Source organism: Salmo trutta, chromosome 3 (assembly GCF_901001165.1).
Source record: "Salmo trutta chromosome 3, fSalTru1.1, whole genome shotgun sequence".
NCBI classification, from domain to species: domain Eukaryota; kingdom Metazoa; phylum Chordata; class Actinopteri; order Salmoniformes; family Salmonidae; genus Salmo; species Salmo trutta.
Window position 1 is genome coordinate 33,044,090 of NC_042959.1, and position 26,929 is coordinate 33,071,018.

The window sequence follows — 26,929 nt, forward strand, 5'->3', positions numbered from 1 at the left end:
ACACATCCCAGGGCTTCGTACTAAGCCAACCATTGAACAAAACAATGAAAGAAACATATGGCTGTGTTGTACATCAGCTCATTCATAAATCAAAGTAAACTTTTCTATGCAAATTCTTCCCCATCCATTGTGAATACGGAGTAACCAAAACCCATTTTGTGCCACTCTATAAAACCCTCCTCCTTGTTTCTGGGAGAATATTCAAATGACTAATTCTATGGCTGCGGAGCTATAAGCTTCTCATTTTAATTTCTAGTCCAATAAAGTCAAGCTGCTGCCTGCCACAGCTTCTCTGAGCGCCACGCCACACAAGCACAGTGAAATTTGATTACGAAGCCAGATTCAATTAAGCATTCAATACCACTGCTAAATTAATCACTTCCCCTCTCTCCTCATCTTCCTCTCACTCCCACTCTCCTTCCTTTCTCCGTGTCCTTGCTCTTGCCTTCCTCTCTTTTTTTCATACAAAGACCGTGATATGGACACTAACTAAAGGAAGTCAAATTAGCTGGCCCTGTTATGCTATGTTCAGCACTGTCTCTAGAGGGGGGGCTCTGCTGGTTGAAGGACATCTCCATTAATCTCTCTGTCTGCTTGCACACATTATTCTCTCTCGCTCTCTCTCTCTCTCATCCTCTCTCTCTCATCCTCTCTCTCTCTCTCTCTCTCTCTCTCTCTCATCCTCTCTCTCTCTCATCCTCTCTCTCTCTCATCCTCTCTCTCTCTCTCTCTCTCTCTCTCAACCTCTCTCTCTCTCTCTCATCCTCTCGCTCTCTCTCTCTCTCTCTCTCCTTTGTGGAAAAAGGCTATAGTCAAGTTGTAACCCTACCTCTCTCTTTCCTTCTCTCCCTCCCTCCCCCTTCCGCCCCCTCCCCTCCCGTCTCCCCCTTCTATCTTTCCCTACCCCCTTCTCACCCACCCTTCTCTAGGATAAGTGGTGTAGCGTTGGTCCCTGTGTGGTGCGCTCTCTGTTGCCCCCAGACGGGGACGTCCTGATGGCTGGCTCCTCCTCCGGCCTTACCGTGTCACACACCGCCTCCCTGGTCACCCACGGCAACAGCCAATCGAAAGTGTTCGTCTGTGTTGGCGACCGCCCACCCGCCCAGAGGGAGGAGCTACAGGAGGTCGTTGCCAATATGGCCTGCAAGAGTACGTGGGAAATGTGCGTGTGTGTGTGCATGTGTGTGTGCGCGTGTGTGTGCGCGTGTGTGTGCGCGTGTGAGTCAACTGTCGCTATCTACTTTCCATTGAAGCTTGTACTGTTGGCACGATATGGTTGTAGCTCAGTTGGTAGAGCATGACTTGCAACGCCAGAATTGTTGGTTAGAATTTCCTGGGACCACCCTTACGTAAAATGAGTGCACGCTTTAAGTAAGTCGCTTTGGATAAGAGACGCGTCTCCTAAATGGTATATATTGTTATTACTACTGTGGTTGTGTTTTTGGGAGAAATGTTATTGAGTCCCAGTGTGGGTTGGTTCATGCTACAGACTTACTGTATATGTGTGTCTGAGTGTTTGAGTTTGTCTGGTCAGATGTGAAGCTGATCCCTATGAGTTTCCTGTCTCTGGACCCATGTGACCTGAGGCTCCAGCGGGTCCGGGTCATCCTGCTGACCCCCCAGTGCTCCGTGTCTGCAGTCAGCAACCCTGTTGAGTTCATACTGCAGGAGAACGGAGGTACTGCTTCACATACACCAACACACTACACCCCATATACCCTCCATATTACCACCTATATACCCTCCATATTACACCCCTATACCCTCCAAATTACCACCTATATACCCTCCATATTACACCCCTATAACCTCCATATTACCACCTATATACCCTCCATATTACACCCCTATACCCTCCATATTACCACCTATATACCCTCCATATTACCACCTATATACCCTCCAAATTACCACCTATATACCCTCCATATTACACCCCTATACCCTCCATATTACCACCTATATACCCTCCATATTACACCCCTATACCCTCCATATTACCACCTATATACCCTCCATATTACACCCCTATACCCTCCATATTACCACCTATATACCCTCCATATTACCACCTATATACCCTCCAAATTACCACCTATATACCCTCCATATTACACCCCTATACCCTCCAAATTACCACCTATATACCCTCCATATTACACCCCTATACCCTCCATATTACCATCTATATACCCTCCATATTACACCCCTATACCCTCCAAATTACCACCTATATACCCTCCATATTACACCCCTATACCCTCCATATTACCACCTATATACCCTCCATATTACACCCCTATACCCTCCAAATTACCACCTACATACCCTCCAAATTACACCCCTATACCCTCCATATTACCACCTATATACCCTCCAAATTACCACCTATATACCCTCCAAATTACCACCTATATACCCTCCATATTACCACCTATATACCCTCCAAATTACACCCCTATACCCTCCATATTACCACCTATATACCCTCCATATTACCACCTATATACCCTCCAAATTACCACCTATATACCTTCCATATTACCACCTATATACCCTCCATATTACACCTCTATACCCTCCATATTACCACCTATATACCCTCCATATTACCACCTATATACCCTCCATATTACCACCTATATACCCTCCAAATTACCACCTATATACCCTCCATATTACCACCTATATACACTCCATATTACCACCTATATACCCTCCATATTACCACCTATATACCCTCCAAATTACCACCTATATACCCTCCATATTACCACCTATATACCCTCCATATTACACCCCTATACCCTCCATATTACCACCTATATACCCTCCATATTACACCCCTATACCCTCCATATTACCACCTATATACCCTCCATATTACACCCCTATACCCTCCATATTACCACCTATATACCCTCCATATTACCACCTATATACCCTCCATATTACCACCTATATACCCTCCATATTTCCACCTATATACCCTCCATATTACCACCTATATACCCTCCATATTACCACCTATATACCCTCCATATTACACCCCTATATACCCTCCATATTACCACCTATATACCCTCCATATTTCCACCTATATACACTCCATATTACCACCTATATACACTCCATATTACCACCTATATACCCTCCATATTACCACCTATATACCCTCCATATTACACCCCTATACCCTCCATATTACCACCTATATACCCTCCATATTACACCCCTATACCCTCCACATTACCACCTATATACACTCCATATTACCACCTATATACCCTCCATATTACCACCTATATACCCCTATACCCCAAATGATACCCTCAACCCTGTTGAGTTCATACTGTAGGAGAACGGAGGTACAACTTACCCTTGAATTGGCTTCTGCTTAATCCAAAATCAACCCAAGTTAGATTGTAGATGAGCAGAAGTGTAAAGACATCTCTGTTTCAGACACAGACCTGCTCCAGGACCTGTCCCAGGGTTCCATAGCCCAGACCAAGCTGGACACACTGGTGGCCCAGCAGAAGAGAGACATCGTCCATGCCCTGAAGTGTGAGTGTGAGAACGTACAGAGAGAGAGAGACGGTGTTTACGTGTGTGTACACACACCCCTCTCTCTCACAAATGATCTAATCTCGTCTGCAATTAGAGCCGAGTTCCCCTCTGAGAGGCTCTAAGTCTTAATTAGAAATGCTAATGCTTCCTGGTCTGGTCAGCATGACTACCGTTAGCTACAAAACAACGACACAGTAACCTTCCCATGCTGTGCACTTTCCCTCATACAGACACAGGGCTGGTTTAAAGAGACAGGTTGAAGAAACACAGCAAACACAACCAGTTATTCATGTCTTATCGTATGAACACTGTGTGGGCTGGATGATGTTAATCTAGGGGGAGTGTGTGTGTGTGTGTGTGTCTGTGTGTGTGTGTGTGTGTGTGTGTGTGTGTGTGTGTGTGTGTGTGTGTGTGTGTGTGTGTGTGTGTGTGTGTGTGTGTGAGACGGAAACCCATCTTCTGTAATCACACGGTCATTGATCGGGCTCAAATGGTTTTGCCAGCAGCGGCAGATCCTCTCTAACGGGCCGTTAATGAATGGCAGATGGCTATCGACCCGCCCGTTGGCACGGTGACTGGCGGTGCTGCATCTCTTTTGATGTTTTACAAGTATTTTCTTATTGGATGTTGTAACAGCACACATCTGTTGTGTTTATTACCATAGGTCAAATATTTGGTCTCACTAACTAAGTATATTGTTCTGACTTAGCAGGAATTAGAAAATGGTCGGCTGCAATCAGCGGCTTGGTGCAAGGCAACAGGGGAATGAAATTAGAAATGCTTCATATACGTGAATTGTTTAAGAAAAATAACATTTATGCATGCTCTGCTTCAAAGCCCTTTAGTGAGGATTTGTGTGCAGCGGAATGTGAAAAACAATTGTAGGCTTAGCCGTCTTTTTGCCGTCATCCGCTGTGCTTCGTCGGAGACATATTCATTGATGTTCATTCGTGGTTGTGCTTTGTGAGTGTGACCATGTGTTTCCTTTGCATGTTGAATATGTTATTTCATGTGTGTGTGTTGATCTGCCTTGTGGGGCTGTGTGCTAATACTGTAGGTGTGCGTTGATATAAAGTGAGAGTGTGTGTGTGTTTGCACGTTTGTGTGTGTTTGCGCACTCGCGTGTGTGTCCAGTCCCCAAGGTGCAGGTGGTGTTGTACTCTACCTGCTCCTTGTACCCTGAGGAGAATGAAGAGGTGGTGAGGAGAGCTCTGGAGCAGGCTGGGCCTACTGAGGGACCCAAACTACAAGCCTTCAGGTTAGTCTCTCTCTCTCTCTCTCTCTCTCTCTCTCTCTCTCTCTGTGTTTCTTTTTCTTTTTCGCTCTCTTCCTCCCCCTCTCAACCCACCTCCCCCCTTTCCCCCCTCCATCCCTCTCTGTCTCTCTATCTTCCTCTGTCTCTCTCTCCCTCTCTCTATGGCTCACCTCCCTCCCTATCTACAGCTCTCTGTCTCTCAAACTTTAGCACCCCAGGTAGGACCTAAAGGACTACCATTAGAGATGAAATCATTATCAGCGCCAAATCAAAAAAACTCTTTCCTCATTATCTTGTGGGTAGTTTTCCCTGTGTGGATATTGTTCTTGAAGTTAGACTATTTCACAACAGGTCTTCACAGCCCCAGGCTTAAACAGCTATACCTATACTATTGGTAGGGATTGTATTGACTTGTGGCCTGTGAATTATTTATTAACTCTGTCTGTGCATTTATGAACTCTGTGCATTTATTAACTCTGTCTCTTTGTGTGTGTGTGTGTGTGTGTGTGTGTGTGTGTGTGTGTGTGTGTGTGTGTGTGTGTGTGTGTGTGTGTGTGTGTATCCCTCACTGCATGCGTTGTGTGTGACTGTGCGTGTGTGTTGTCCAGGCCGAGCTCTTCCTTACCCACATCTCTGGGCCGAGCTGAGGAGAGAGCAGGGGGTCCGTTCTTCAGACTGGATCCTTCAGATGAAACTAACGGCTGTTTCCTAGCTGTACTCACCAGAGAGGTGAGACAGACAGAGAGAGACACGGAGAGAGAGACCCCTGTTGTGATACAGTACTTGTAATTCAACAACCTTTTCTGAGTCAAGATCACTTTCGCAGTCAAAAAGCAAGCCGAGATTTACCGCTTAGAAAAAAAAAAAGAAAAAAAAAAACATGACTTAAAAAATGTACGCCTGTGTAACATGCACCTAATAAAAACAGTTCTGTAGGAATGAGGTGTGTGCAGTAGACCTAATACATTATCACAGCATATTGGCTATGCTTGGCCTGCCAGTAGTGTTCTTCTCAGACCATATTATCTCAGACCATATTATCTCAGACCATATTATATTACACCATATTATCTCAGACCATATTATCTCAGACCATATTATCTCAGACCATATTATATTACACCATATTATCTCAGACCATATTATCTCAGACCATATTATCTCAGACCATATTATATTAGACCATATTATCTCAGACCATATTATCTCAGACCATATTATATTAGACCATATTATCTCAGACCATATTATCTCAGACCATATTATATTAGACCATATTATCTCAGACCATATTATATTAGACCATATTATCTCAGACCATATTATATTAGACCATATTATCTCAGACCATATTATATTACACCATATTATCTTTCAAAAATTGATAACAAAATAGATCAGTTGTCGTATCACTTGCGAGGCACAGCTGAGAATAAATGTAAATCATTTGCTAATAATTAAAAATGTTATTTGACTGGACTGATGGTACCTGCATCTGATGGACAGTCTCAGCGGGGGGAGGCAGAAAGCAGCAGAGCGTTTGCCTCTCACAGTCCCTGCTCTCTCCTTTCCTCCGGTGAGACTGACCAGAGAGAGGGGACACCGTCACATTATTTCTACCTCATGCACAAATTCATGTTGTTCCTATGACCAGAGAAAGTGAAATATTCCTAGATATTAAAATAAACACAACGAGCTGCCAATAGTACAAACTCAGGCGTATTGATACACTTGGCTACTCATTCATTGCAACTGAAGCGCGAGTGGAAGTAGGGAGAAGTAAAAGTTTTATGTTTTGTAAAAGTGCTGAATAAAAACAGTGCTGAATAAAAACAGTGTTGACAGTGCTGAATAAAAACAGTGTTGATAGTGCTGAATAAAAACAGTGTTGACAGTGCTGAATAAAAACAGTGTTGACAGTGCTGAATAAAAACAGTGTTGACAGTGCTGAATAAAAACAGTGTTGACAGTGCTGAATAAAAACAGTGTTGACAGTGCTGAATAAAAACAGTGTTGACAGTGCAGAATAAAAACAGTGCTGACAGTGCTGAATAAAAACAGGGTTGACAATGCAGAATAAAAACAGGGTTGACAGTGTTGAATAAAAACAGTGTTGACAGTGTTGAATAAAAACAGTGTTGACAGTACTGAATAAAAACAGTGTTGACAGTGCAGAATAAAAACAGTGTTGACAGTGCTGAATAAAAACAGTGTTGACAGTGCTGAATAAAAACAGGGTTGACAGTGCAGAATAAAAACAGGGTTGACAATGAAGAATAAGAACAGGGTTGACAGTGTTGAATAAAAACAGTGTTGACAGTGCTGAATAAAAACAGGGTTGACAGTGCAGAATAAAAACAGGGTTGACAATGAAGAATAAGAACAGGGTTGACAGTGTTGAATAAAATCTCACTCAAAATAAACAGCAGCTCTTTGCTGTATTCTTTGACAGTCTCTCCCTGGTCATGGTTTTAAAAATGATGAAATCTTTCGTAGACTAGTATGCTGTGGGCTCGTTGAAGCTGTAAGAATGGTGAGTTGAGCTATCCGATTGGCCAGCGCAGTAGGCACACTTGATTTAGCCACAGCTCTCCTGGTAGGTAGGCAGAGTTTGTTCCTTCAGACAACTTATGATTCAAAATGGGCACAATTTGCCTCCCTGGCGTGCAGGGCTTCTGAATCAAGTGCACCTACTGCCAACAGCCCAATATGAATCCAAAAAATTAGGAAGGATCACAAGGCTTTATCGAAATGTTTGGTGATAGACTAGGAATGCCTTGGCGATCGACCAGTTGGTGACCAATGAGCTAGGCTGTGTATTCCCCTCTGAGAAGACCCAAAGTGCTGTTTGTCAAACAGTGTAACGATCCCACCACTATCATCAGCAGTATGCTACATCAGCAGTATGACGAGTGTCCTCAGCCATCTGAGCCACTGGGAGAAACGGATTTAGCTCAGAACACATCCCTCTGCTCCTAGAATGCATTGAGTGCACTCTTCCAAGCCTCTATAGACACAGGGAAAGTCCAGCCTCAGTGCTGAACACTTCAGGGTTGATTTTTATCATTACTGTCTGTATACGAGGCTATACGTGTTTTGGCTGCAGACTTGTTTGTTTACTTAGTCGTTCTGGTCAATGTTCAAAGAGCTGGAAGTAGAGAGGGAGAAAAAACCCCATAACCTCCCCGGGGGTGTCGATGTACTCCTCCCCCTTGCCCGATCCCATGGTGATGCACTGAGCAGTACACATCCTTCCACACATCCACTGACGGATCCCTGGCTCACGTCTGAGAGAGAGGAGAGGAACTCCCCCGTCCTCCACATACATTCATCTGGCCACAGAAATAGCACGAGAGAGAGAGCGAGCATTTAGGGACCATTCAGACAGAGAAGAGTCGGGTTGAGAAAGGCAGCCTGCTTCATGTAAGAAAAATACACTGAGAAAAGAGAACGTGCTCCTCATCTCTTGTGAGCTTCTGAAGGAGTTTGGAGGTTTTCAAAGTCTAGAACATTGTGAGGTGAAGGGGAGAGGTGAGGGGAAGGGGAGAGGTGAAGGGAAGGGGAGAGGAGATGAGGTTAGGTGAAGGGGAGAGGAGGTGAGGTGAAGGGGAGGTGAGGTGAGGTGAAGGGGGGAGGGGGGGAGGTGAAGGGCAGAGAGAAGACAGTTTGAATGAGAGACAGGGAGTAAGCAGAAAGCTGACATCATGGCCTCTGTGCGTGACAGAGGGAAAGGCAGAGCTGCAGTTGAGTTCAGGTGAAAGTGACAGCAGAGAAGATGACAGGTTCTAGGTTCTAGAGAAGGAAGGAAAGAGGGGGAGCGAGAGGAGGGAGGATGGAGAGAACTGAAGGCTAGAAGAAGACTGAGTGTTGGGGCACAGAAATAGGCGGCAGGACGTCTTTCCATCTACTACCTGAGATGGAGGGAAGAGGTAGAAGGAGAGAAGAGAGTAAAAGAGACCGTGAGAAAGAGGAAGATCTGAAGGTGAAAAGATCAGCATTGAGGTCATGAAGACAGACCTGTACAGCCTTGAAGGTAGAGCTGGAGAGGAGGAGGAGAGGAGAATGAAGGAAAGGATCAGAGGAAGCAGACAAGCCTGAGAATAGGTGACCGGAACGAGAGGTTGAGAGGAGGAAGGAGGGAGATGAAAGAAGAGGGCTGCTATGAAGGAGAGAGACAGAGAGAGACATGGCACTGCCAGGAGGTTTTCATCCAGAGAACCCTATGAAGGAGAGAGACAGAGAGAGACATGGCACTGCCAGGAGGTTTTCATCCAGAGAACCCTATGAAGGAGAGAGACAGAGAGAGACATGGCACTGCCAGGAGGTTTTCATCCAGAGAACCCTATGAAGGAGAAAGTGTATGTTGATATCTGCTTACTTCAGTTCAATGCTGTCATCATTTTTTGGGGGGGAATTCAGTTCAATGCTGTCATATTTTCCCAGAGTATTATGATGATTGACTTGGCTGTCTATGTTGATGTGGAAGAGTGGCGTTGTCTTTCTCTCTCTGTTCTCCTCAGTCTCTCGTCTATTTTCTCTCTCTCCCATTCCCTCAATGCTGTTCCTGTCTTCTTCTTTCACATCAATGTCAACCAAACTCTTTCTTTTTGTTTTACGGTCTCTCTCTCATGTAGTCTCACACACAATGTCGATCTATCTCACACTTACCACTCTCACAGATTGCTCTCTCCCTCATTCTCGCGTTTGCAGTTTCTCTCCATCCCACTCTCTCCTGCAGTTTCTCTCCTCTCTCTCCCTCTGTAGGTGGGTCTTAAGTGAGACTTCAGTCACCGCAGCTGAGCTGTGTTTTACTGGGCTTTAAGTGTGGTGCAGTGGAGGAATGATGATGGGGAAGCTACTTTCACAGAGCCACAGCCGCTGTACCGCTAGCCTAGCTTCCTGCCCGCCCACCTTAGCCTAGCTTCCTGCCCGCCCACCTTAGCCTAGCTTCCTGCCCGCCCACCTTAGCCTAGCTTCCTGCCCGCCCACCTTAGCCTAGCTTCCTGCCCGCCCACCTTAGCCTAGCTTCCTGCCCGCCCACCTTAGCCTAGCTTCCTGCCTGCCCACCTTAGCCTAGCTTCCTGCCCGCCCACCTAGCTTGCTGCTTGGCTGCTTACGTAGCCACGGTCGGCCAAACAGGCACCTATAATCCAAATTCCCAAGCATGGCCACGTTTAGGATATTTCTCCACGTGATGAAACCTGCTCTACTCTGCCGTTTACGACACACTGGATTATCAAGCAATTTTCTCCCTCTCTCTCTCAGGGTGTGACAGAGTTCTCTCTCTCTCTTTCCCTCCGTCCTTCACAGCGTCTGTTCATCCCCCTGTCAGCCATCACATTTATACCTCCACAGACAGGGATGAAAAGATAATCAAACGGCTATAATAGCACCTCAAACAGGCTTCTTTCCACCCCTAATAAACTCAGCTAATCAAAAGTTATTGTGGCACTCTGAAAAGCGCCGTAAAAATAGCAATTAGATAAGTGTGAGAATGCAGTTTCACTGGGAGCGGGCGTCAGATTGGACCCGGTAAAATCATTTTATGAGGTTTTCATACAAGAACAGCTAAGGACAATAAACTCGGTGTTGAGACTCAAATCAAATCAAATGTTGTTGGTCACATACACGTGGCTAGCAGATGTTAATGCGAGTGTAGCGAAATGATAGTGCTTCTAGTTCCAACAGTGCCGTAATATCTAACAAGTAATCTAACAATTCCCCAACAACTACCTAATACACACAAATCTAAAGGGGTGAATGAGAATATGTACATGTAAGTATATGGATGAGCGATGGCCGAGCGGTTTAGGCAAGGTGCAATAGATGGTATAAAATACAGTATATACATGTGACATGAGTAATGTAAGATATGTAAGCATTATTAAAGTGGCATTATTTAAAGTGACTAGTGATCCATCACAGCGTTGACTGTGATGTGTCTGGACGGTGATGTGTCTGGACTGTGATGTGTCTGGACAGTGTCTGGACTGTGATGTGTGTGGACTGTGATGTGTCTGGACTGTGATGTGTCTGGACTGTGATGTGTCTGGACTGTGTCTGGACTGTGATGTGTCTGGACTGTGATGTGTCTGGACGGTGATGTGTCTGGACTGTGATGTGATGTGTCTGGGCTGTGATGTGTGTGGACTGTGATGTGTCTGGACTGTGATGTGTCTGGACTGTGTCTGGACTGTGATGTGTGTGGACTGTGATGTGTCTGGACTGTGTCTGGACTGTGATGTGTGTGGACTGTGATGTGTCTGGACGGTGATGTGTCTGGACTGTGATGTGTCTGGACGGTGATGTGTCTGGACTGTGATGTGATGTGTCTGGACTGTGATGTGTCTGGACTGTGATGTGTCTGGACTGTGATGTGTCTGGACAGTGATGTGTCTGGACTGTGATGTGATGTGTCTGGACTGTGATGTGTCTGGACTGTGATGTATGTGGACTGTGATGTGATGTGTCTGGACTGTGATGTGATGTGTCTGGACTGTGATGTGTATGGACTGTGTCTGGACTGTGATGTGTGTGGACTGTGATGTGTCTGGACTGTGATGTGTCTGGACGGTGATGTGTCTGGACGGTGATGTGTCTGGACTGTGATGTGTCTGGACGGTGATGTGATGTGTCTGGACTGTGATGTGATGTGTCTGGACTGTGATGTGTCTGGGCTGTGATGTGTCTGGACTGTGATGTGTCTGGACTGTGATGTGATGTGTCTGGACTGTGATGTGATGTGTGTGGACTGTGATGTGTCTGGACTGTGATGTGTCTGAATGGTGATGTGTCTGGACTGTGATGTGATGTGTCTGGACTGTGATGTGATGTGTCTGGACTGTGATGTGTCTGGACTGTGATGTGTCTGGACTGTGATGTGTCTGGACTGTGATGTGATGTGTCTGGACTGTGATGTGATGTGTCTGGACTGTGATGTGATGTGTCTGGACGGTGATGTGTCTGGACGGTGATGAGATGTGTCTGGACTGTGATGTGATGTGTCTGGACTGTGATGTGTCTAGACTGTGATGTGTCTGGACGGTGATGTGTCTGGACGGTGATGTGTCTGGACGGTGATGTGTCTGGACGGTGATGTGTCTGGACGGTGATGTGTCTGGACTGTGATGTGATGTGTCTGGACTGTGAAATGATGTGTCTGGACTGTGATTGATGTGATGTGTCTGGACTGTGATGTGATGTGTCTGGACTGTGATGTGTCTGGACTGTGATGTGTCTGGACGGTGATGTGTCTGGACTGTGATGTGATGTGTCTGGACTGTGATGTGTCTGGACGGTGATGTGTCTGGACTGTGATGTGTCTGGACGGTGATGTGTCTGGACTGTGATGTGATGTGTCTTGACTGTGATGTGTCTGGACTGTGATGTATGTGGACTGTGATGTGATGTGTCTGGACTGTGATGTGATGTGTCTGGACTGTGATGTGTCTGGACTGTGATGTGTGTGGACTGTGATGTGTCTGGACTGTGATGTGTCTGGACGGTGATGTGTCTGGACGGTGATGTGTCTGGACTGTGATGTGTCTGGGCGGTGATGTGATGTGTCTGGACTGTGATGTGATGTGTCTGGACTGTGATGTGATGTGTCTGGACTGTGATGTGATGTGTGTGGACTGTGATGTGTCTGGACTGTGATGTGTCTGGATGGTGATGTGTCTGGACTGTGATGTGATGTGTCTGGACTGTGATATGTCTGGACTGTGATGTGATGTGTCTGGACTGTGATGTGTGTGGACTGTGATGTGTCTGGACTGTGATGTGTCTGGACTGTGATGTGATGTGTCTGGACTGTGATGTGTGTGGACGGTGATGTGTCTGGACGGTGATGAGATGTGTCTGGACTGTGATGTGATGTGTCTGGACTGTGATGTGTGTGGACTGTGATGTGTCTGGACTGTGATGTGTCTGGACTGTGATGTGATGTGTCTGGACTGTGATGTGATGTGTCTGGACTGTGATGTGTGTGGACGGTGATGTGTCTGGACGGTGATGAGATGTGTCTGGACTGTGATGTGATGTGTCTGGACTGTGATGTGTCTAGACTGTGATGTGTCTGGACGGTGATGTGTCTGGACGGTGATGTGTCTGGACTGTGATGTGATGTGTCTAGACTGTGAAATGATGTGTCTGGACTGTGATGTGATGTGTCTGGACTGTGATGTGATGTGTCTGGACTGTGATGTGATGTGTCTGGACTGTGATGTGTCTGGACTGTGATGTGTCTGGACGGTGATGTGTCTGGACTGTGATGTGATGTGTCTGGACTGTGATGTGTGTGGACTGTGATGTGATGTGTGTGGACTGTGATGTGTCTGGACTGTGATGTGTCTGGACTGTGATGTGATGTGTCTGGACTGTGATGTGATGTGTCTGGACTGTGATGTGATGTGTCTGGACTGTGATGTGATGTGTCTGGACTGTGATGTGATGTGTCTGGACTGTGATATGTCTGGACTGTGATGTGATGTGTCTGGACTGTGATGTGTCTGGACGGTGATGTGTCTGGACGGTGATGTGTCTGGACGGTGATGTGTCTGGACGGTGATGTGTCTGGACGGTGATGTGTCTGGACTGTGATGTGTCTGGACTGTGATGTGTCTGGACGGTGATGTGTCTGGACGGTGATGTGTCTGGACGGTGATATGTCTGGACTGTGATGTGTCTGGACGGTGATGTGATGTGTCTGGACTGTGATGTGATGTGTCTGGACTGTGATGTGTCTGGACTGTGATGTGTGTGGACTGTGATGTGATGTGTCTGGACTGTGATGTGATGTGTCTGGACTGTGATGTGATGTGTGTGGACTGTGATGTGTCTGGACTGTGATGTGTCTGGATGGTGATGTGTCTGGACTGTGATGTGATGTGTCTGGACTGTGATGTGATGTGTCTGGACTGTGATGTGTCTGGACTGTGATGTGTCTGGACTGTGATGTGATGTGTCTGGACTGTGATGTGATGTGTCTGGACTGTGATGTGATGTGTCTGGACTGTGATGTGTGTGGACGGTGATGTGTCTGGACGGTGATGAGATGTGTCTGGACTGTGATGTGATGTGTCTGGACTGTGATGTGTCTAGACTGTGATGTGTCTGGACGGTGATGTGTCTGGACTGTGATGTGTCTGGACTGTGATGTGATGTGTCTAGACTGTGAAATGATGTGTCTGGACTGTGATGTGATGTGTCTGGACTGTGATGTGATGTGTCTGGACTGTGATGTGATGTGTCTGGACTGTGATGTGTCTGGACGGTGATGTGTCTGGACTGTGATGTGATGTGTGTGGACTGTGATGTGATGTGTGTGGACTGTGATGTGTGTGGACTGTGATGTGTCTGGACGGTGATGTGTCTGGACTGTGACGTGTCTGGACGGTGATGTGTCTGGACGGTGATGTGTCTGGACTGTGATGTGTCTGAACGGTGATGTGATGTGTCTGGACTGTGATGTGATGTGTCTGGACTGTGATGTGTCTGGACTGTGATGTGTCTGGACTGTGATGTGATGTGTCTGGACTGTGATGTGATGTGTGTGGACTGTGATGTGTCTGGACTGTGATGTGTCTGGATGGTGATGTGTCTGGACTGTGATGTGATGTGTCTGGACTGTGATGTGATGTGTCTGGACTGTGATGTGTGTGGACTGTGATGTGTCTGGACTGTGATGTGATGTGTCTGGACTGTGATGTGATGTGTCTGGACTGTGATGTGATGTGTCTGGACTGTGATGTGTGTGGACGGTGATGTGTCTGGACGGTGATGAGATGTGTCTGGACTGTGATGTGATGTGTCTGGACTGTGATGTGTCTAGACTGTGATGTGTCTGGACGGTGATGTGTCTGGACGGTGATGTGTCTGGACTGTGATGTGTCTGGACTGTGATGTTTTGTGTCTAGACTGTGAAATGATGTGTCTGGACTGTGATGTGATGTGTCTGGACTTTGATGTGATGTGTCTGGACTGTGATGTGTCTGGACTGTGATGTGTCTGGACGGTGATGTATCTGGACTGTGATGTGATGTGTCTGGACTGTGATGTGTGTGGACTGTGATGTGATGTGTGTGGACTGTGATGTGTCTGGACTGTGATGTGTCTGGACTGTGATGTGATGTGTCTGGACTGTGATGTGATGTGTCTGGACTGTGATGTGATGTGTCTGGACTGTGATGTGTCTGGACTGTGATGTGTCTGGACTGTGATGTGATGTGTCTGGACTGTGATGTGATGTGTCTGGACTGTGATGTGATGTGTCTGGACTGTGATGTGTGTGGACGGTGATGTGTCTGGACGGTGATGAGATGTGTCTGGACTGTGATGTGATGTGTCTGGACTGTGATGTGTCTAGACTGTGATGTGTCTGGACGGTGATGTGTCTGGACTGTGATGTGTCTGGACTGTGATGTGTCTGGACTGTGATGTGATGTGTCTAGACTGTGAAATGATGTGTCTGGACTGTGATGTGATGTGTCTGGACTGTGATGTGATGTGTCTGGACTGTGATGTGATGTGTCTGGACTGTGATGTGTCTGGACGGTGATGTGTCTGGACTGTGATGTGATGTGTGTGGACTGTGATGTGATGTGTGTGGACTGTGATGTGTGTGGACTGTGATGTGTCTGGACGGTGATGTGTCTGGACTGTGATGTGTCTGGATGGTGATGTGTCTGGACTGTGATGTGTCTGGACGGTGATGTGTCTGGACTGTGATGTGATGTGTCTGGACTGTGATGTGTCTGGACTGTGATGTATGTGGACTGTGATGTGATGTGTCTGGACTGTGATGTGATGTGTCTGGACTGTGATGTGTCTGAACTGTGTCTGGACTGTGATGTGTGTGGACTGTGATGTGTCTGGACTGTGACGTGTCTGGACGGTGATGTGTCTGGACGGTGATGTGTCTGGACTGTGATGTGTCTGAACGGTGATGTGATGTGTCTGGACTGTGATGTGTCTGGACTGTGATGTGTCTGGACTGTGATGTGTCTGGACTGTGATGTGATGTGTCTGGACTGTGATGTGATGTGTGTGGACTGTGATGTGTCTGGACTGTGATGTGTCTGGATGGTGATGTGTCTGGACTGTGATGTGATGTGTCTGGACTGTGATGTGATGTGTCTGGACTGTGATGTGTGTGGACTGTGATGTGTCTGGACTGTGATGTGATGTGTCTGGACTGTGATGTGATGTGTCTGGACTGTGATGTGATGTGTCTGGACTGTGATGTGTGTGGACGGTGATGTGTCTGGACGGTGATGAGATGTGTCTGGACTGTGATGTGATGTGTCTGGACTGTGATGTGTCTAGACTGTGATGTGTCTGGACGGTGATGTGTCTGGACTGTGATGTGTCTGGACTGTGATGTTTTGTGTCTAGACTGTGAAATGATGTGTCTGGACTGTGATGTGATGTGTCTGGACTGTGATGTGATGTGTCTGGACTGTGATGTGTCTGGACTGTGATGTGATGTGTCTGGACTGGAATGTGTCTGGACGGTGATGTGTCTGGACTGTGATGTGTCTGGACGGTGATGTGTCTGGACGGTGATGTGTCTGGACTGTGATGTGTCTGGACGGTGATGTGTCTGGACTGTGATGTGTCTGGACTGTTATGTGTCTGGACGGTGATGTGTCTGGACTGTGATGTGTCTGGACTGTGATGTGTCTGGACTGTGATGTGATGTGTCTGGACTGTGATGTGATGTGTCTGGACTGTGATGTGATGTGTCTGGACTGTGATGTGTGTGGACGGTGATGTGTCTGGACGGTGATGAGATGTGTCTGGACTGTGATGTGATGTGTCTGGACTGTGATGTGTCTAGACTGTGATGTGTCTGGACGGTGATGTGTCTGGACTGTGATGTGTCTGGACTGTGATGTGATGTGTCTAGACTGTGAAATGATGTGTCTGGACTGTGATGTGATGTGTCTGGACTGTGATGTGATGTGTCTGGACTGTGATGTGATGTGTCTGGACTGTGATGTGTCTGGACGGTGATGTGTCTGGACTGTGATGTGATGTGTGTGGACTGTGATGTGATGTGTGTGGACTGTGATGTGTGTGGACTGTGATGTGTCTGGACGGTGATGTGTCTGGACTGTGATGTGTCTGGATGGTGATGTGTCTGGACTGTGATGTGTCTGGACGGTGATGTGTCTGGACTGTGATGTGATGTGTCTGGACTGTGATGTGTCTGGACTGTGATGTATGTGGACTGTGATGTGATGTGTCTGGACTGTGATGTGATGTGTCTGGACTGTGATGTGTCTGAACTGTGTCTGGACTGTGATGTGTGTGGACTGTGATGTGTCTGGACTGTGACGTGTCTGGACGGTGATGTGTCTGGACGGTGATGTGTCTGGACTGTGATGTGTCTGAACGGTGATGTGATGTGTCTGGACTGTGATGTGATGTGTCTGGACTGTGATGTGTCTGGACTGTGATGTGTCTGGACTGTGATGTGATGTGTCTGGACTGTGATGTGATGTGTGTGGACTGTGATGTGTCTGGACTGTGATGTGTCTGGATGGTGATGTGTCTGGACTGTGATGTGATGTGTCTGGACTGTGATGTGATGTGTCTGGACTGTGATGTGTGTGGACTGTGATGTGTCTGGACTGTGATGTGATGTGTCTGGACTGTGATGTGATGTGTCTGGACTGTGATGTGATGTGTCTGGACTGTGATGTGTGTGGACGGTGATGTGTCTGGACGGTGATGAGATGTGTCTGGACTGTGATGTGATGTGTCTGGACTGTGATGTGTCTAGACTGTGATGTGTCTGGACGGTGATGTGTCTGGACGGTGATGTGTCTGGACTGTGATGTGTCTGGACTGTGATGTTTTGTGTCTAGACTGTGAAATGATGTGTCTGGACTGTGATGTGATGTGTCTGGACTGTGATGTGATGTGTCTGGACTGTGATGTGTCTGGACTGTGATGTGATGTGTCTGGACTGGAATGTGTCTGGACGGTGATGTGTCTGGACTGTGATGTGTCTGGACGGTGATGTGTCTGGACGGTGATGTGTCTGGACTGTGATGTGTCTGGACGGTGATGTGTCTGGACTGTGATGTGTCTGGACTGTGATGTGTCTGGACGGTGATGTGTCTGGACTGTGATGTGTCTGGACGGTGATGTGTCTGGACTGTGATGTGTCTCCTGCGCTCTTTAAATGTCCCCATATTGAGAGACTGTTAGAGTCGTGTAATACGCAGGCAGAACTTAGAATCATGTGCGTGTTTGTCTTAGCTTGTAAGTAGAATTGCACAGTGGAGGTGGGAGTTTCTATTCTTCCTGGTTATCAGAGGTGCGGTGAGAATGGCATAACTGGGTCAAACAGTTTGTGGTACGGTGAATGTACTTGTTTAAGACCTACACTACCGTTCAAAAGTTTGGGGTCACTTAGAAATGGCCTTGTTTTTAAAATAACATCAAATGGATCAGATATACAGTGTAGACATTGTTAATGTTGTAAATGACTATTGTAGCTGGAAACGGCTGATTTTTAATGAATATCTACACAGAGGCCCATTATCAGCAACCGTCACTCCTGTGTTCCAATGGCATGTTGTGTTAGCTAATCCAAGTTTATAATTTTAAAAGGCTAATTGATCATTAGAAAACCTTTTTGCAATTATCTTAGCACAGCTAAAAACTGTTGTTGTGATTAAAGAAGCAATAAAACTGGCCTTCTTTAGACTAGTTGAGTATCTGGAGCATCAGCATTTGTGGGTTCGATTACAGGCTCAAATTGGCCAGAAACAAAGTACTTTCTTCTGAAACTCATCAGTCTATTCTTGTTCTGAGAAATGAAGGCTATTCCATGCAAGAAATTGCCAAGAAACGGAAGATCTCGTACAACGCTGTGTACTACTCCCTTCACAGAACAGCACAAACTGGCTCTCACCAGAATATAAAGAGTGGGAGGCCCCGGTGCACAACTGAGCAAGAGGACAAGTACATTAGAGTGTCTAGTTTGAGAAACAGACGCCTCATAAGTCCTCAACTGGCAGCTTCATTAAATAGTACCCGCAAAAAACACCAGTCTCAACTTCAACAGTCAAGAGGCGACTCCGGGATGCGGGCCTTCTAGGCAGAGTTCCTCTGTCCAGTGTCTGTGTTCTTTTGCCCATCTTAATCTTTTCTTTTTATTGGCCAGTTTTAGATATGGCTTTTTCTTTGCAACTCTGCCTAGAAGGCCAGCATCCCGGGGTCGCCACTTCACTGTTGACGTTGAGACTGGTGTTTTGTGCTTTTCTTTCAAAAACAAGCACATTTCTAAGTGACACCAAACTTTTGAATGGTAGAGTATGTTGTGTATGGTGGTGTTTGTGGTTTGTTGCTGCACACAAGTTTAGCAGTGTGCCCAGGTAGAGAGGATGATTTAAGAGGCTTGAACAGAAGTGAGGGGGGATGGGGTGGATGTGAGATTTAAAGGGATGAGGAGAGAGAGAAGAGAAGGAGAGGGGGAGGGAGAGAATCTGTTGAATAATTCAGCGCCCCCTGTCTGTGTGAGTTAGCATCAACACAGTCTGTGCAACCCCAAAAGACCCTCCCGTACACATCTGCAAAACAACTCAAATGTACACACACACACACACACACACACACACACACAAACACTCAAATACACCACACACCCTTCCTTTCTCTCAGTAAGTGTGAATTATTCAGTTGGTGGGGAGAGGAGAGCTGTGTGGGTTGGTGCTGTGACAGCAGGTGACCCTGCAGCAGGAAGAAAGGACATGGTGCCTCCCTCTCCTCTCTGCTCTCTTCTCCTCTGCTCTCCTCTCCTCTGCTCTCTTCTCCTCTCATCTCCTCTTGCTGTCTTCTCTGCTCTCCTCTCCTCTGCTCTCTTCTCCTCTGCTCTGCTTTCCTCTTGCTGTCCTCTCCTCTCCTATGCTCTCTTCTCCTCTGCTCTGCTCTCCTCTCCTCTGTTCTCTTCTCTCCTCTGCTCTCCTCTTGCTCTCCTCTCCTCTTGCTCTCCTCTCCTCTGCTCTCTTCTCTTCTCCTCTGCTCTGCTCTCCTCTTGCTCTCCTCTCCTCTGCTCTGCTCTGTTCTTGCTCTGTTCTGCTCTGTTCTGCTCTGTTCTGCTCTGCTCTCTGCTCTCCTCTTGCTGTCTTCTCCTCTGCTCTCATCTCCTCTGCTCTCTTCTCCGCTCTCCTCTTGCTGTCTTCTCCTCTCCTCTCCTATCCTCTGCTCTCTTCTCCTCTCTTCTCTCTTCTCTTCTCCTCTGCTCTCTTCTCCTCTGCTCTCCTCTTGCTGTCTTCTCCTCTGCTCTCATCTCCTCTGCTCTCTTCTCCGCTCTCCTCTTGCTGTCTTCTCCTCTCCTCTCCTATCCTCTGCTCTCTTCTCCTCTCTTCTCCTCTTCTCTTCTCTCTTCTCCTCTGCTCTACTCTACTCTCCTCTGCTCTCTTCTCCTCTCCTCTCTTCTGCTCTCCTCTCTTCTGCTCTCCTCTCCCCTGCTCTCTTCTCTTCTCCTCTGCTCTCCTCTCTTCTCTCCTCTCCTCTCTTCTCCTCTGCTCTCCTCTCTTCTCCTCTCCTCTCTTCTCATCTGCTCTCCTCTCTCTGCTCTCCTCTCTCCTCCTCTGCTCTCCTCTCCTCTCTTCTGCTCTCTTCTCCTCTCTTCTGCTCTCCTCTCTTCTCTTCTCCTCTGCTCTCCTCTCCTCTGCTCTCCTCTCCTCTGCTCTCCTCTCCTCTGCTCTCTTCTCCTCTGCTCTCTTCTCCTCTCCTCTCCTCCTCTCTTCTCCTCTGCTCTCTTCTCCTCTCCTCTCTTCTCATCTGCTCTCCTCTCTCTGCTCTCCTCTCTCCTCCTCTGCTCTCCTCTCCTCTCTTCTGCTCTCTTCTGCTCTCCTCTCTTCTGCTCTCCTCTCTTCTGCTCTTCTCCTCTGCTCTCCTCTGCTCTCCTCTCCTCTGCTCTCTTCTCCTCTGCTCTCTTCTCTTCTGCTCTCTTCTCCTCTCCGATCTCTTCTCTTCTCCTCTCTGATCTCTTATCCTCTCTGCTCTCCTCTCCTCTGCTCTCCTCTCTTCTCCTCTGTTCTCTTCTCCTCTGCTCTCTTCTCCTCTGGTCTCTTCTCCTCTGGTCTCGTCTCCTCTCCTCTGCTCTCTTCTCCTCTGCTCTCTTCTCCTCTGCTCCCTTCTCCTCTGCTCCCTTCTCCTCTGCTCTCTTCTCCTCTGCTCTCTTCTCTGCTCTCCTCTCTCCTCTGCTCTCCTCTGCTCTCTTCTCTGCTCTCCTCTCTGCTCTCTAAAGTACTATTTACAGCTTACTTGACGCTCATAAAACACTCATCTTTACATTGCATAGACTCTGTACTGTATATCCAACCTATTTTGTTGTAAAATGATCACATGGTTTAAACTTGTTCCAGTATCTCCTCCTTACTCTCTCCATGTTCCTTTCCTGACAGCCCGACCTGGAAGAGATCGAGTCTGCACAGGAAGTGCTTGCCAGGGCAGCAGCCACGGGCCTATTGGACGGGATTGATTCCAACAATCCAACCAGGAAGGAGAGGCGTGGCCGACAGACCCACCAGGCACCAATCAGTCACGCCCGCTCAGCTCATACACGCCCACACGCCACAGTCAGCAGCCAATCCAGAGTCATGGAGTTCCTGAACCGTGAGACCAAGGGTAGTAGCTCCGCCCCTACGGTGGGGTCGACCAATGGAGGTCTGTCGCAACAAGGTCAGTTCATTCACACACACAGTTTCACTCCTAACACACGCATACTCAACTGCTCTTTCTGTGTCGTACTAGTCCAAAGGCCAAGAGCTATCTCACTCTCTCTTCTCCATCTCTTCCTTTCGCCTCGTTCCTCTCTCACACTCCGCCATCCCCCTCTTCCTCTCCTCTAGGTAAAGCCAAGCCTGCTCGCCGACGCCCTCCCAAGCCCTCCGTCTCCAACAGTACCTCCTATACCTCCCCTTACTCCGCCCCTAACCCCGCCTCCAGCCTCTCCAGGAAGAATCAGACCCGCCTCATCAACACTGCAGCCGCATACAACAACCGCCACTCGCCTACCGCCACAGACCCCAACCCCCCTGCTGCCCCTCTCACCACAGCCCCCTTCGCCCCCCTGGTCCACCCTGGCCCCCCTAAGGGACGTCAGGAGGTGCTGCGGCCCGTGTCCCTCACCCTGCCCCCGGTCTTGTTCCCTGGGTACTCCCCCCCGGCCAGACAGATCCGGAACCTCCCTCCGCCCCCCCAGAGGTCCAACCCCTCCCTGGCCTACTACCAGTGGAAGACCTCACCCCCCCAGGTGCCCCTGATCAAGTCCTCTGGTAGTGTCCACGAAAAGCCTGTCGTCAAACACCCTCGCCCCTGGCTCTGACACGGTACACAGGACAATACTTCAGGCAAATACACACAGATACTCACTCAAATATTGAAGACAAAAAACACACTACCATACACTGAAACATAGAAGACATGTTACACACATGCAAGTTACATTTACACAGTGTCCATAGTGCTGTCAGTATTATAGTTTTAAAGAAAAAACAATAAAGCACCTTTAAAGTAATTTCACTTTAGTACTTTTCGTATGTGTCATAAAACAAGTATGCCATAGTCTCAAGTATACAGTAATTGTATATTTTTACAGTAGTGTCAATTACCAAATATGTGATTTCATGACTTCAATGACTTGACCCATTACATGAGAAAATAAACCTGCACTTTCAAGACCTTCCCTTGTTTTGGTATTGCATTTATTTTCACAACAGATTACAATTACATGGTGTAGAGATGAGTGAAGAACAGAGCACATAAATCACACTATCTTCACGTATGTTTTTAACGTTGGAGTGGATTGCATTCACAGAGTTGAGTTAAGAGTGTAGAGAGGTGTACCTGGATCCTAAAGGAGACAGTGGGCGGTCAGCTCTCCGTGTGTGTGTGTGTGTGTGTGTGTGGTTAGGCTTTTGTGCAGAGCACCTTTCTCCATAATGACACCCTCCTCTGTAACCTCTCTCTCCAATGATGATCCATCTCCATCTCTCCCCACACATTCAGATTACAGACACATGAAATACCAACACCACCCCATTCCTCCCTCTCACCTCCAACCTGGGGTACAATGATTACTTTACAATAAGTATAGTACAATCCGAGCACCCCTCCTCAAGGGAGACATTGGTTCAGTCCGTTATGTGGGCCAGATGGGATGGAACACATTGGTTCCCATGTCCTGTACACTTCCTGTCTCTGTTAGGACATCATGGCTGTATAGTCCGTCACATGACACGTCTCTGTTGGAGTCTGGGTCTCAAAGGTTACCAGGTCGGGTAGAACAGCTGGATGGCGGCGATTGGTCAGTGGCCTTGTCCATAGCGACCGGCTTTTACCATAAGCATGTCCCGTTTCCACGTCAATGAGACAGACGTCTTAAAGAGACCATTGTCTGTGTGTCCCGTTCTGGAATGCTACTCAGTTTGGCACTGCGATGGGAACAGGGCTGCTCTCACTGTGTACAAGAAGTACAAAAAAAGGGTAGATAAACAAACACACATTCAGTGTGGGCTTCCTGATGCAACAAAGCCAGCACTCAATGGGGATTGGTTATTTTTCTCAGGTATGTCCAGTGTGTCTCAGTATGTCTAAAGCCTGCGTCACAGGAAGCAATTTGGACGCAATTTAAATCGCATGCAACATCCAATCCTGTTATACATCACATCATGGTTTCATAAATGATTTGTTTATCCAAACGTTTGGCAATTGTAGCCGCATCGATATAGACAAAAATGCTGGCTGTACAATTTAGTTAGCTAGCTAGAATGTTGCCTATTGCCAAGTCTGTTTTTACCTAGCTCTCAAACTCAAGACAGCATTCTGCCTTCTCTCTACAGTTTTCAGCCTTTCGCTTAGCCCACGACTGGCTCATGTTGACTACAATCCCGACGCTGTGTTTAGACGTTTAGAAACGTCAATAGTCAAGGCTTTCAAAACATGTGGCCCTTGTCTTTCATCAGAAGAGAAAGAATCCTTCAAATAAAATACAAATATACACTGACTGTAGCAAGGTGTGTATCAAATGAACCTTTTATTTGATTTTATTATTTCTCGATGATATGAAAGATAAGGTCCTTACGCTTCCATAGCAAGCGACTCGTGTTAATGTTCAGATTGAGCATCGGGGCTCTAAACAAAACTCCCCCGTAGAGAAGATGCCTTCGTCCAATACCTCTTATGTATAATGTAATGGAACTGAGAGTCATGATCAAGGGCTGTGTTTTACCACGCTAGCTAGCTAGCTAAACTTTTTTTATTTTTATTTTGTTTTTAGCTAACTAAACTAGCAATGAGCTAACCTAGCTAGCGCAGTTCATGTTGGACCATTTCAGTTGAAACTGGACAGATAAAGGTCAGGGTTCACTTTTAAATTGACATTTATTGACTGCCAGAGCATGTACATAAACCATGACTAGACCATTTTTTTCTGACATTTGGCATGTCTCTTTCGTTGTGGTTTGAAGCAGCACTTACAGCTGTGTTGACACGACAACTGGGTCAGAGTTCCATACGGAACGATATGACGAGACATGTAAACTGTTTTGTTCTGCTCACTGATTAGACACTGCATACAGTCAGTTGCGTGAAATAGGATTCATTTCTATCTTGCGATGCAATGCAACTAAGTTGCAGGCCCCAAAACATTTGGGGGGTGGTGTGACACACTGTGCAACACAGGTGCAACTTTGTTGCAAGCAACATCAATTGTATCCAGAATGCTTTGTGTGACATTGGCTTAATACTCCATACAGCTCAGTAGTAATAATACTCCAGAAGAGGAGGCAGTGCCCGGTGAGGACAGCTGTGGCCTGGCTAAAGTAGGCAAGTCTCGCTATGTCACGGCAGAGTTCAAATCTCAATGGAAAGTTCCACTAATGATGGCCCAAATTAACAGCACATCATTCTGCTGTAGCTTGGCCTTCTTCTTCTGCAGATTAGTTCACTTTTTATTATTTTGAGCAGATCTACATTCCCAGATCCATTCCTCCTTTGGTCTGCCCAGTGGTGTTAACATGTATGTACATCGTTGGTTACCATGGCTGGTATTGGTTAGGAGTGGTTGTAGGTCGTAGTTGTGGCGATAGTGTGAGTGACAAAGCCAGCGGCTGTGGTAGGGGGTGTGGTCAGTGAGCTGTCCGTCATTGCTGAGGCAGTTCTGAGGGCGTTTTCTTTGTTTTCAGAGTGTCTATGAGAGACTGGACGCCACGCTTCACGCTGGTGGTCACCCGGCGCGTCACAGAGTCGGGGGGCGGGGAGGAGGAGCCAGCTCTCTGGGAGGGGGGGCGTGCCACCAGACACTTCTGATACCGCAGCTGAGGAAGAGGAGGGGAGGAGGAAGGGGGGGAGAGGAAAGTACATCAGAGTCTAACTCAATCACAACCCAAACACTAACTTCATTTCCACGTCCTGGTTCAACCCTAACCGTAGCCTCAACCACAACCTTAAACCAATCACAACCCTACCACTAACTCTAGCTTCATGTCCACGTCCTGGTTCAACCCTAACATGCAAGAACGAGGTAAAGAGGATAAGCAGACAATGTATATATACAGTATGTGTGTGTACACACAGTAGGTATGAGTAGGAGTCTCACCACACAAGCAGCCTGCACGGCCTCAGACACACTGCCAGCGTTGGGGTCACACCAGAACACGTGGCACTGGAAGTGCTGGTTCCCAGAGTCCATGACGAAAGCAAAGGTGTGGATGTCCCGGCCCACTCCCATGAAGGACAGGAAACGCACGCGGCACTCCACCAGCACTTCCTCCTCCTCTTCCTGTCCAGGGGACCAATGGTTATAGCATATAGGGAATATTCATGTAGAAATGTAGACATGTTTTTTTTTGTCATGATGAGGGCAAGGGGTCAAAGCAAGAAAAGCCAGGCTGGTTAAGATGAAAACAATATCTACAGTAAGCTTCAGTCCAGACGGGTTAGATGTGAATCTGTTGTTTCACATGCGGTTGCCAAAAGGATAACAAAGGAAAATCATGAATGTGGTAAAGCGATTCAGAGATAATCCACAGGTAAGTGAAGAAAATATGCTACTTGCCTTCTCCTTGATGACAGCCACGGTGGCGTCAGCCACACTCAGTATGACGGGAGTCCAGTCCTCTTTTCCTGTGGAGGACACCAGGCTCTCTATAGCCCCGTTGATAATGTCCATACCTGGAGAGAGGGAGGGAGAGGCAGTGAGGGAGAGAGGGAGGAAAGAGAGAGAGAGGTGAAACCTGAGTTTGTGTTCTAACTCCAGTGGAGTGGCGGTCGGTGCCGTTTAAGATGAGGGAGGACGATTATTTTCATATTCCATTCACCCAGTTCAATGTAACATTGATAGATTTTGACTACTACATGATACTCACATTTTCCCTGTACCTATCATGAGGTTGTTACAATTTAGCCTATGAATGAAGTTTACAACATAGATGCACAGATCGAGAGAAAATGTTTAAATAATCAAGGCGATAGACAGTGACTCATTTAATACCGCCTTGCACACTTGACTGGATCTAGCTGATCTAGGGTGTAATCATTAGTCCAACAATTGCCAACAAGAGTTTCTATTGGACAAATTCAGGTATGTTTAGCTCCGTTTCGTTCCATTCACTTCTGTTTAAGAAACGTTTTTCAACAGAATTGGCGGTATGAATACACATCTGATCACATGCAAACACAGTTCACTTTCATAGCAGCCACATACAAACGGCATGATCACTTGCTCGTTGTATTCCTTCTCGCATCAACGTGCTCCCCTCCTCTCACCTTTTCCCTTCGCTTGTGGACTTCAGTTCACAACACATCAGCTGTCTGTGACCAGGCAAAAAACAACTTTCCAAGCCAAACCTTCAAATCTTAACCGCTAACAACTACACACAGCCTACGTCTTTGTCCCCATATTAGCTAATGTCATAGTCAATATAGCAACTAGAATTAACGCGTTAGTAAACCCGCTACAATCATGCAGTGTACAGTCAGAAAGCAGTTTAGCAGTTACACCGGTGGGCCCCGGTGGCAATAAATTAATAAAACCAAAAGCTTACTTTGACTTGGAAGAGTTTCTGTGTGGGATAGCAATAGCCA

At 47.0% G+C, this 26,929-nt stretch overlaps 2 protein-coding genes across 7 annotated transcripts in view; one reads left to right on the plus strand and one right to left on the minus strand.

The window, feature by feature from the left end:
- The window catches only part of LOC115173490 (putative methyltransferase NSUN7), a 40,068-nt gene extending 17,539 nt beyond the window's left edge, over positions 1 to 22,529 (plus strand). The window contains exons 7-13 of the mRNA XM_029731618.1: positions 930 to 1,149; positions 1,535 to 1,678; positions 3,463 to 3,564; positions 4,702 to 4,825; positions 5,431 to 5,551; positions 21,247 to 21,523; positions 21,694 to 22,529. Coding sequence (XP_029587478.1) covers positions 930 to 1,149; positions 1,535 to 1,678; positions 3,463 to 3,564; positions 4,702 to 4,825; positions 5,431 to 5,551; positions 21,247 to 21,523; positions 21,694 to 22,169 — 1,464 coding nt within the window. The 3' untranslated portion in view covers positions 22,170 to 22,529. The remainder of the gene's footprint in view (positions 1 to 929; positions 1,150 to 1,534; positions 1,679 to 3,462; positions 3,565 to 4,701; positions 4,826 to 5,430; positions 5,552 to 21,246; positions 21,524 to 21,693) is intronic.
- Positions 22,530 to 22,531: 2 nt separating this feature from the next.
- Positions 22,532 to 26,929, minus strand: part of LOC115173470 (amyloid-beta A4 precursor protein-binding family B member 2) — a 47,792-nt gene continuing 43,394 nt past the window's right edge. For all 6 annotated transcript variants that reach the window (XM_029731605.1, XM_029731587.1, XM_029731596.1 and 3 more), the window contains 3 exons: positions 25,902 to 26,017; positions 25,443 to 25,625; positions 22,532 to 25,161 (listed from right to left, as the gene is read on the minus strand). In XM_029731605.1, coding sequence (XP_029587465.1) covers positions 24,988 to 25,161; positions 25,443 to 25,625; positions 25,902 to 26,017 — 473 coding nt within the window. In that variant the 3' untranslated portion in view covers positions 22,532 to 24,987. The remainder of the gene's footprint in view (positions 25,162 to 25,442; positions 25,626 to 25,901; positions 26,018 to 26,929) is intronic.